Here is a 12,744-nt window from a genome sequence, read left to right on the forward strand (position 1 = left end):
TAAATACAATAGCGTGCAAATATTTTTTCGTGTCCACTCTGTCACTCTTTTATTTTTTTACTTTTTATTTTTACTTTACCTTTTCATTGTGAAATAATTCAGAAAGCTTGCGTAGAATTTTGTGGAGTATTCATGAAAGTAATAGCTACTCTTGATATTCTTTTCTAGCATAATCCCAATCATTGTCTTTCACAAAATGGTCCAACGCAATATAGAAGGATTACGACATAATAGATGAACATTTCGTGGACTATTCTACGTGAGGTTCAAACTCAAACACAACTTCGTGGAACGATAAACCTGCGAATCATGTTAGAAATTTCGTTTAAGATAGAATCTGGAATATCCCGTTACAATTCGGAGAACTTTGAGAATAGTATGCGAAACTAAAAATTAATCATATTTGTAATTTCACGTTTCTTACGGATGAAGAATTCCCCGTAAGATACTAAGATTAGGATTACGTTGTTGTGTTTTTTGAAACCATGTTAAGATCCTTCCTCTCGCTCTGAAATTTAAATATCCTTCTCAACTTTTTAAAAGCAAAGACCTTCAAGCGTAAGCTCTTGAAATCTGAACTCTCACCTTTCGAATGTTTCCAACATGAATTTTACTGAACTTTCCACCATTGTGTTAGTTTTCATTGTTAAATATTTTCATTTGATTCGAAATATTTCAAATGTAATCGTACTTCGTTATTACTTTTAACCTCTGAGTTAACAATAAATTTCAATAATTGAACTTTCGTTATTTGCGGTATTAACAAACGCACAAAGTTCGTAAAGCTCTCGGAAAATTTTAAAATTTTACGAAATTTTAATTGCATAAACTTTGATCACATGAATTTTAAAATTTGTATATTATTTATATATATATATATATGAGTCATTATGTAAATTTATTAATATTAACTTAATATTAAATTTTCTATATATATATATTTTTATTTTAAATTATATATATATATATATATATATATATATATATATATTTATATTTATATTTTATATATATTATTTACTATATATATTTATATTTTATATATATATTATTTACTATATAAATTTTAAATCGTGAAAAACGCGATTCATGAAAGGAAATTGGAAGAATTCGATCTCTTTCTGATCTCGTAAAGAGATTCCTGTAATATCACAAGGAGCCTGAATCTTATTTAGATCGTAAGAAAACGATCTAAATAAAATTTATACGAACTTTAACTGTACGAACATTGATCAAATGAATTCTATGACTTATATATTATTCATTGTGTTTTAAATTTTAAAATATCGCAATTTAAAAACGCGATTCAAAGAGTGGAAGAACAATACGAGAGTGGAAGAATTTTTCACGTTCGACCCGACGTCTTTCTGACCTCGTAAAAGAGATTCCCTGTAGAAAACGATCGCAGGGTCGTTTATCCGGAAGGAAATGAGTAACAAGCAACAAGAAACGATCCGCGGGAAGAATAATGGCGTTCGCGTTTCGTCGAATGACTCGAAAGAGTTCGACGAAGTCGAATTGTTCCGTGCACAGTGTTCTCGTCTCTTTTCTCCATTTTTCTTATGAAGCGGAAACGCGATCGTTTTCTGTTTATTATTTCCGCTGAAATCACGTTACATGCTCCTTTCCGACCGATACGCTGCAACAACGAAGGAATTTAGCGGAAAGTAACATACCGAGATGAAAAATGAATGATTCTTTCGATGAATATATAGGAATTTGTGAAACCAAGTTGACAATTTTTCTGAAGTCGTGTTGAGAAATGATGCTTTCTCGAAAGCTCGTGACAATTTGGAAAGAGTTGAAGAAATTGGAGTTCTTTAATTTTTTTTAAAATTGCTTTCGATCCTACTTAAATATTTAAAAATTAATTTTTAATTATATTTCGATCTTACTTAAATACTTAAATATCTAAAAATTAATCTTCAATTACATTTAAATTGAAATTTAAATGTAATTAATTATATTTGATTTAAAAATTAATGTTTAATTATATTTAAATTTCAATTTTTAATTTCTTCAAATTGTTTTTATCTTCGATCTTCGATTGTATTAAAATTTGTGAGATTCGTTGTAAGCAAGTATGTATGTACATGCGAATTTTGTTCGAGATAAATGAAGGAAATTTAAATTTAAAGTAAAATAATCTTGCGTTGAAAGCTTGCAAAAATTCCGATTTAAAAGGGTTGGAATCCTACTTCCATTATCTTTCGAAATTGTTTTTATCTCGTCCTAAAGTGGAAACCCTTTGCAAACTGAGAAGAAATGTTAAAAAGAACGACAAGTATCCAGGGATAGTGTTCTAAAAGGATTTCAAGCTAGAGGAAGTGTCAGTAAGAAAATATAGATTATAACTCAAATATTTGAAGTGGATCTTCGTAACGTTAGCTAATGTTGTAACAATCAATATTTTTGGAGTATACCGTGTGGTGTCAAAAATACAGATTTAAGTTCAATGATAAATTAAAGTGCAGTCTTGATAGTATAAAATTTGCTGGTGTGTTGAATCTTAAAATTGTTTCACAAGAAACGATATATAATGTCGCGTGGTTTCGAATTGTTTAAATTATTATATTTCCATATTGAATATTAAACAATTTATTATCAGTGTAACAATATTCTACTGTTTTAAATTTTGAAAAGAAATGATTTATCATTTTTTCCTTATGGTGTTGAATCATTGAAAGTCTTGTACTTATATATTCTTATATCGAAAGTTAAACAATTTAGAGTCAACATACCATTTTCTCAAATTTTTGAATTATTTCACTAGAACGAAAGTGATTAATCATGTCTTTTCGTGTGATGTCGAATTATTTAAAATGTTGCGTCTTCATGTTTGGAAATTGAACAATTTAGAATTCATATAACAAATTTTATCGACAAACTAAGTCTATAGAAATAAATTTTCCTCAGTCTTATAGTTAATCTTACAAATTGTAGTTTAATTGTTAGCTACAAAATTTTCATTACCTGCCTTAATTGTAAATCTTTCTTTCGTAGTGCCAAATGCCCCGTCGAAACTTTTGAAATTTATATTCGTATTCGTCTAATTACGAGCCGGCTCAAAATTGAAAACCTTATTCCACGAGTCTTAACTTCCAACGAAATTACGCTTAATTAACCACCTTGTAGCGCAGGTTATATCGCAAACGGAACTCGTGAAACTCGCGTTCACGTTTAAAACTTCGTGTTTTAAAATAAATTGAAACGAAGCGTGTTTTGCCCGAAATTCGAGTTGATCGTTCTTTCCAATATCCCTATATATCACATATCTCAATAGTTTTTTATTTTATTTTTACATGTTACAAGAATTTTTTTCTTTTTATTTTTTTCATCTGTTGTATCAGTGAATGAAGGATATATTTCAAAACCTTGACAGTTCAATTTTTGCTGAAACTGTGACCTTTCGCATTTTACGAAAATACCATCATAACGAAGATTTCGACAAGAAAATTGACACTAAGCTACAAATTTAAGAATTTAAAGATTAACAATCAAACTCAATTGTAAAATACTCTTGCATTATAATTATTCGTGGAACTGAAATACATGTTGTTTCATTTCCCTTTCGTAGTTTTACAGTGTCATTTGTTACATAAAAATCCTTAAACCAATTTCTGGCAAAAGTTGGAGAAACGAATTACAAAATGAAGTTGAATTAGATATATTAGAGATAGTTGGAGATTGGATATTATATAATTAGAAATATTAAACATTTCACATTCCGTCCCTAGCCTAATTGAAACATTCTGTCTCATTCTGCCTCGTCAGCAGTATAGATATTAGTATTGACCAAAGATAGAACAGAGCGTACATTAAATGGAACTTCGTGTCTCAAGGTCCGATATAACGACCAGGAAAAAAAATTACTGGTTTTCAGCGCAACGATGAGTTGAAGAACTAAACCAAAGTAAAATGATCAAGCAAAATGGAATTACGTTACGATGTTGTCTTGAAATCCCAAGACACGAAATCAATATCTAAAATTGTACCATTTTATATTGTCTGTTTATACGTGTATCAAAAAAAGTTCTATCCGTGTTTTAGGAATTTATTATCGACGTAGAGTATTGAAATTTTAAATTCCAAGTTCTAAAAAAAAAAAAGAAACATTGTTACACATTTTAATTTTATATAACCATCGTTGGTAATTTTTAAAGTAATTACTCAAAAGTAATTTTTCACTAACTGAACTTTTCAATTACTTTTCAAAATTATTTGGACTTCTGAATATAAAAGAAATATAAATATAAAGGTATAGAATCTTAGCTTCGAGAATTCATCACTCGAGAACAGATCGATTATGAAATCCACTATGTATAAAATAAGAATAGAAGCAGCTAACGATTTGCGGAAATTTTTTTACGTCCGACCATACGTTGACTCGTAACACTTATCCACTCACACGTTGACCTATACTACTTGTCTATCCATACGTTGACTTATACCACTGAGTCCTTAAAACATAGGAAACGAAAAAACTGAACTGGATGTCCGGTCTATCCTAGTTAGTCAATGAAATTAGCTCACAGTAGAGTATACCGTTAATGGTCAGGCGGCTCGTCGAAATCGTTCGTGTTCGTTCCAATTTGCGTTCACACGCTTCAACGACTTTATTTCCATAGCTTTCCTCGCGCGTTGTTTCACCACTTTATTTCCATAACATGGACACGTTTTGTTGTCAAAAAGAAAGAGAGAGAGAGAGAGAGAGAAATTAACGACAGGAAAATGAAACGATTTATAGAAACGCAGCCCACTCTTTCGCGTGTGCCAGCTACGTTGCGGAATTTAGTGAAACGGTTCTAATTAGCGTAAATTGAGGACCGACGGGGGAGCAACTTCTCGCGGAAAAGAGGTTTCATAAGCTCCGGCTGTGCTGTTTGTCTAGCGACTTGGACAAACCTTGGCGAGTTTCGCTTGCGCCGCGCGATTCAATGGAGCCGACTGAAAGCGCTGCTCTAAAGGGGCTCGTGGAATGTTTCTCGTCGAAAAATCACTCGAAAATCTCGTCTAATTATCGTTTACCGTTAAACGAATTACCGAGCGTAACAGCTGAGACCAGTGTTGTACAAATCTGCGACACTCCATGTCGAGATCTTCGCAATTTTCGCTAATGACGACAACTTGATACTCTACTGCCAATGACTGGTCCATACTGGTATTAAATTAATGAAACGTTAATTTTTGTATAACACGATAATACGTAGTTTCACATCGTATGGGGATTTTTGGTACATTAAAATGAAAAACTTGAGATTGCATCCAGTATATCTTCTATCCAATAAGATATTTGCAGAATGATACTGAGTAAAAGTATAGTGAAACTTCATTTGACGAGCCTCGAACTTGTAACTGATCAACTTTGGTTATTCTCCTTGTAGAAAATTTTAAATTCATTTGAAATAAATCCAGCTATTTATACAAAAATCTATTAATATTACAACACTTTGGAAGAAAAATGAGAAGACACCGAAAAATTACGTTACAAATTACGCGAGTACTTTATACATTAGAGGTGTGTGAGATTGCTTCCAATTTTCTCGTAGCTTGAAATTCTGTCTCACTACAACCAGAACTCTCCTTTATTTTTTTGAAAATAAAGTAAGAATGTTCGAAAGAATGTACTTTTAAAAATAAAATATTTTATTTTACGTTTAAAATATTTACTTTCGTACGTTAACTTTAGATTATTAAAATAAAATATTTAATATAAGAGAAGAAAAATTACCAGTCAACCAATTTCAAATCTAAGAACTGGCAAGTAATTGTAAATAATTCATTTGAAATTTTCGAGACATTGGCGAAATACAAATACAAAAAACAGAAAAAAAGAAAGAGTAAAATTTTTAAAAAACGGACGTACGAACGTCCATAAATTGAAACAATTGTACGATATTATAGGAAATTGAATCAACATCTGTACAGCCAATTAAATCCGAAATGAGCTACGTCAATGATACTAAACTATAAAACATCCAAGTCTTACCATTCCACTCCTTCCCGTTGTACACTCCCGCTCTTAAATAATAAATCGCCGGTGTCTGTTTAAACTTCCCTCGTCGCTCGAAACTAGCAAACGAAGAGAAACAAAGGAGCAGCCTGGTATCAAAGAAGACAGCGAAGACAGGTTAAGAATGATAAAGACACTTGATGCTCGCGGAATATTTTCACCGGCGGCCGTTTTCGAACAAAGAGGTCGAACAATCTAGTTATAAAGTTCCCCTCGAAAACGGGGAAACGTCAAATTGATAACGAAAAACGCGGTTGTACGTTCAACCTCGCGGATTGTCGCGCGAACAAACTTGCCGCCCCTGCAACGGAGTACAATGATACGCGTTTAAAAACAATGTTTCAGCTGGAGCAGTTGTACATAGAAGTCCTCTACACGGTCGCCAACACTGTGGGCGCCAGCACCGGACAATACGCCCACTACAAAGAGGATCTTTATAGATACGCGCAGGAAGCGTTCGGAGTCCCGCAGGATCAACATCGACGATACCTGAACATCGCATCGGAAGAGAAAGTATGACTTACGCTTCTTTCTTGTCTCTACTAGATACGTTATTAATTTCTTCACGTTTATTAATTTTATTTCGATGCGTTCGCGTTTGATCAGAGCTGGGTAAAATATACTATTTTAAAATGGTAAATGGGTATTTTATTTTATATCATGCGTGTATTTTTTGAAAACGAGGTAAGAATGTTCGAAAGAATGTACTTTTAAAAATAAAATATTTTACTTTACGTTTAAAATTATTTATTTTCATACGTTAGCTTTAGATTATTAAAATAAAATATTTTATTTGTTGAAATTTTATTTGTCCTATTTGAAATACTATTTTATTTGAATTGTGAGGATTTAAATTATTTAAAATAGTATTTAAAATATATTTTCTCTATAAATGTTACCTAGCTCTGAATTTGACGCATGGTCAAATGTCGTTTCATACCATCAAACTTTAATCCTCTTGCGCTGGAATGACGTGCCATGCACGTCAAGAATTTTTTGTCCCAAATTGCAACATTTTCTCAGTTTTTAAGTATATTTAAACGTAAAAAAGAAAACAGAAAGCGGGGAATTATTGTATACGGTTCAGTCACTCGTTATGGTCCATGGTGCGAACCAGTTGCCAGCGCAAGGGATTAATCGCACGTGGTTCCTTTGGGAATCAAAGTATCAGGGATACCCATAAATAATTTCATTTTTTTTTTTTTTTTTGACAAAATTTTATTTCATTTAAGAATTAATGCAATTTTAATCTGTAATATAATTTAACACACTGAATGTCAAATACATAAATTATGTTGTAATAAGTTAAATTATTGTCACTGGGTAGATAATAATGTTTATTAAATATTTGGAAAAATATAACACTTATAATATAATTTAATATATAAAATATTTTCTTGCAATTGCTTCGAAATTAAGTTGCCCAGATGGAACAGAAAATATATTTAACCTTCTCCAAATGATAAATTTACGCTCGTGGAAACTTTCCAAATGCATCTTCTCCAAGTTTAATTTATTTATCGTGAGAGAATTGCCAGAGAATATTTTAATTTTAGACTAACGTCGCAATCGCTGAAACTTCGCAAGATTGAACATACGTGATTCATGGTGAATGTCTTCTTGCATAATTCAATGAAACGACGCACGTAGCCTGAGATGTTTATTATCGTAGAACGATGTGACACGAATGCGAATGAAACATATCATTGCGAGCAACTGCATATCAGAAGTAATCCATTTGCACGTCGATGTTCAAACAGAATCGCATTGCGACTGCAGTATACTGTTTACAGTCACAATGTTTATTCGTTGCACCACGTACAAGTGGGATGTTATTTAATTATCTCTCTGGCCGGTGATCGCGTTTTTTTCATTACCTCGATTTTCAATGCTCGCTTGCCAAAATGGTTGTCACATTTTTCTTTCTTTTTTTTTTTTTCCAGCCCCCGATCGTCGTGCTGAGCGTGGTGGTTGTCGAAGCTGAGGGACTAGAAGCGAAAGACGCGAACGGTGAGCATTTGTTTTCGGGTGTTTCGCGTTTAATCATGCAACGCAAGTTCAACGAAGAGTCTACTGAAACGCGAATGAATTTTCCATTGAACTACGAGCATGAATTATCGGTAGATGTCATAAATTCTGACGGTGGCATCAAGCGATGCATCGCCTTGGCCCTCGGCCCCCAATCTTCTCAATATTTCACAGCCGTTTGCATGATGACGGATTAAATAATTGCAAAGACGGTTTCACCCTTAATCTATCTCGATCGCTGGGAAATGATCGATATCGCGCAATGCATCATCTTCACGGGGAATTTAAATACATCTTTTATATCCCATCCGCTCGGAAATGTCGTTCAGTGGTTATCCTCTCTTTTCTTGTTATTTTTCTTCGCGAAACGTATCTATCTTGTACGTGCAAAGAAGTATTTACATTCTTTTGGCAGGTAAGAATCAGAGTACAGAGTAAACAATAGTGGTAAATCTTGGGAATTTCCATACGATTATCGACAATCCTGATCTGCTCCTTATGTTTAACGTAGACCGCGAATTTTCATATTTATATTTATATTATACTATTATATTTAATTTTGTAGCAGTGTTTTAAATATAATTAAAATTAATTGTAATATATAATTAATAATATAAATTTTAAATATAATTATTATATTTAATTTGTGTAGTAATTAAAAAATGGAACCTAGATAGAATTTGATTTTATCTCTTCGTATTCTATGATTTTGTTTTACGTTCATTTTTACAAACGACAATTGCTCACGAATGCATAAAGATCCGCAATCTGTCAATATTATCGTCAGGATTTTAGAAGATTATTAAAATTTTCAGTAGATTGCGGATGTTTATGCAAATTCACGTTCGTATGGGCACAGCTAAAATGGAAGAGGAAGTCAAAAAGAAATTTGTTTCATTTACAAATATTTAAATATTGATATGAATATTCACGTAGATTTTAGATGTTTCACATATTTTGTGTATTTTTGTACGTTCAAATTTTTCATAAAATTGTGAGCGTAAAAATCCGCAGTTTTATACCGAGAATAAAAATAATAATACCCGTGAATTCCGCATAACAGCTTGCAACAATAATAACGCGCAACAATAATACAGCTACGAGAGAATTTCAAACAGAAAAATATTTCAAAATCTTCGCGAAATAATCCCCAATGTATAACGTGCGTCAACAAAAATTCATTTTGCAAATATTATTAGTAAATTGAGATATTTTACAGGTCAGAGTGTATATTTCACAGGACAAGAATCTTCTATTTTGTTAGTTATATCTTTCGAAGATCATAGTACGATTTTAATACGATAAATTACACCTGGATTTTAATACGAAGAATGTCGTAATAATAAATTAGGTCAGAGTGATTCTACAGCTCAGTAGAACGACAAAATTGCGATACGGGATTTATTTTTCGGGGAAACATGTTTGAAAATTGAGCACTCGTGCACTAAGCTAATAATCGTCATTGCGGATTTTACTGCAGACCTTGCTCTGCAGAGTTAAATCAAAAGTTGCATATCTGCAACTTTCGCTCGAATCGCAAGTCATTAAAGCACAAAAGTATTTTATCTGCATATAGATTCTTAACCACGTTAAGAAATTCTTAACTACGTATTTGGTACTAAAAAATTTTAAAAAATTACAAAATTTAAAGAATTTAAAAAATTCAGAGAACATAATTTTCATGAAAAATTTACAATGAACAATTTCTGTTGATTAAACCTAATTTTCTGAAGTGTGAAAGACATCTAAAGGTCATAGTATAGTAGGTCGTTGAATTCGTTCTCTCAGAAGCAGCAATCCTGCGAAGTCAAAAATACACGGTGCCGGTTTATAAAAAATCAACTTGATTTTTTATCGAAAGAAAAAGTTTTTTTGAAATTTTTGATATTGTACTTTGTAGCCAACTGGAAACTGATTAATTTTTGTTCGAAACATTTCTTTTGTCGCACAATCAGAAGTGCCTGAAAAATCGTGGCCACACCCTGTATATGAAATTTAAATCACACTTGATCGTTAAATTCGAAAGTCTCTTCTCTAAAATTATTTCAGCCAAATCTTTCACCTTTCGCAATTAACACAGCAACGCTACGAGTATTTTTTTTTTTTTTTTTTTTTATTTCATCAGTTCATTTTTTCTTACCTATTGACGAGAAATTTCACGATTAATGAAATCCACACGCTCAAATGAATCGATTTTCCAAACGAAGCTCACAACGCAGTTTCGTCGTCCTTTTCACCTTCCAGCTCCGAGCCATGGAACCACCCTGACCCAATTCGCGACCATGATTTACGACCCTTTACCCCTGCACAGTCTTGCCGCTCGTTTTTCTAATTACGAGAGTCGTTAGGCTCTGAGTGTTCGCCGGAGGTGAGGTTACACTGAACGAGATATTCTGCATATGTCCTCCAGGATTCAGCGACCCTTACTGCATGCTAGGAATTCAACCGGGCAACACGGGCGCGCCGTTGAGCCCGCAGACGAATTTAACGGCGCACTCGCCGCACACGCCGCCAGCATCACCGAGGCAAGCGACTCGCGCCCTTTCCGACGGCGGTGAAACTGAGAATTCTCATCACGAGAAATTACGGAAGCATCATAGGTAAGTGTCTCGCGGCTCTCGGGCTCAGATGTTTCTAAATTCGGCGGCTGATTCGGTGAAAACTGCAAAATTTATCAGCTGTTCGTTGTTCGTTCTCTCGATGAAACCAGTTGCTACCTCGTATGTGAATCACCTAAACACAGATTTAGATTTTTACCTCGCGCTTCGAGAGTAGATACTATACATAAGCGTGTCAAGATCGTCGATCTGTCAGTGACTTATTTTTAGGCGCTTTATTTGCCTATTCTCGACAAAGTGATTTCTGAGTTACGAAATTACTGATGAACTCAAACTTTATTCTCTTTGATCATCAACAATATGGCCAATTAATTCATTTTTAATATTCAGTGTACAATAATAAATTCAATGATAATCAATAATTATCAAGTTTCACAGAAATTATACCGTTACTTAAGAATTTTCATAAAAAAATCCATAATCGATTGATTTATGTGGTTTATCGAATATTTCAATATTGTAATACTCTATTGAGAAACATTTGAATATATATTTCATTGAATATTATCTCTATTTAATATTGAGATTGTTAATATATTAATATTGAGATTGTTAATATATTATATATAATGGTTGTACGAAATGTCGAACTTTAAGATTGAAGGGTGTAGCACGAAACGTCGAGTTTTATCACTGTGGATGTTGGGAATTTTATTTAAGATTGGATAACGTTCGATAGGAATTGATAGTTTGATCCGTGTATATTTATATAGATTGTATGTAACGATAACTGAATAAAACTCATGTATTCAAATGGATAACTCGATAGCTCAGTTCTCCAAACATACCTTTCAGTAACTCCAAACGTACCTAGTTTGCTAAAAATACTATATTTGTATTCTACAGGTGTAAATAATAATTTAACAATCTAATTTAAAACTAGATAGTATCTATTAAGAGCTTTCTCTAATTAACTCTTATCTCTTGAAATAATCCCTCCGAATATTCTACCAGTCAAAGCTTCAACAGTTCTCGTTCTTAATTGTTATTATTTTCATTATCAACAATGAAACTAATATCTATGAAAATCTGAATATTTCTGTATCAAATAATGCAATCGTCATAATCTTCTTCGAAAATCTCACCACTTAAATTAAAACTTTGATACTTCTTATTCCCAATTATTGCCTTTCTTCCTTGATATTCAATGAAAATGAAGTCTTTGAAATCAGATGTTGATCTGTAGAATCTAAATTAATATTTCTGTATCAAATTACATAATCTCCATGATCTTTCGCCATTTAAATTTAAACTCGAATATTTCAAACAATTTTTCATTATCTTTAAATATCCTTAAAATATCATAATATAGATGTTAATAATAGAGATCGTAATCTTTAAAATAATCAAATCAATCTACAGAAATCTAAATCAATATTTCTACATGGAATACCAAATATTTCTATATTATATGTATTTCTACATCAAATCACAAATTTCTATATCAAATGTGTTCCACATCATATTCTATATTACGTAGTATGGAAATATACTCCAAATTTTAAATCAGTATTTCTATATCAAATTCTACATTAAAAATACCAAACTTCTCTATTGAATACATTCCTGTGTTAAATTTCTATAATTATATATCAAACGCCAATATATTTCTATACTAAATATATTTCTACATTAAATCAGACGAAATTTCTGTATCAAATGTGCTCCACATCATGTTCTATATTACCTAATATAGAAATATATTCTAAATTTTAAATCAGTATTTCTATATCAAATTCTACATTAAAAATACCAAACTTTTCTATTAAATACATTCCTGTGTCAAATTTCTATAATTATATATCAAACGCCAATATATTTCTATACTAAATATATTTCTACATTAAATCAGACGAAATTTCTGTATCAAATGTACTCTACATCATATTCTATATTACCCAGTAGAAATATTCTAAATTTTATATAAACCCAGAATATATAAATAGTCTAAATTTTAAATCAGTATTTCTACATATCAAATTCTACATTAAAAATACCAGACTTCTCTATTAAATACAAATGTATTTAAAATAAAATGTACATTTTTGTGTGTCAAATTTCTATAATTATATATCAAACGCCACT

The 12,744-nt window shown here is 31.8% G+C and overlaps 1 protein-coding gene across 3 annotated transcripts in view; it reads left to right on the forward strand.

Moving 5' to 3' along the window:
• LOC122526855 (BAI1-associated protein 3) overlaps positions 1–12,744 on the forward strand; it is a 104,388-nt gene that overhangs the window by 64,953 nt on the left and 26,691 nt on the right. For all 3 annotated transcript variants that reach the window (XM_043650452.1, XM_043650453.1, XM_043650454.1), the window contains exons 4-6: positions 6,359–6,526; positions 7,957–8,023; positions 10,452–10,641. In XM_043650452.1, the coding sequence (XP_043506387.1) occupies positions 6,359–6,526; positions 7,957–8,023; positions 10,452–10,641 (425 nt within the window). The remainder of the gene's footprint in view (positions 1–6,358; positions 6,527–7,956; positions 8,024–10,451; positions 10,642–12,744) is intronic.

This window comes from Frieseomelitta varia, unplaced genomic scaffold (assembly GCF_011392965.1).
Source record: "Frieseomelitta varia isolate USP_RPSP 00005682 unplaced genomic scaffold, Fvar_1.2 scaffold_2, whole genome shotgun sequence".
Classification (NCBI taxonomy): Eukaryota; Metazoa; Arthropoda; class Insecta; order Hymenoptera; family Apidae; genus Frieseomelitta; species Frieseomelitta varia.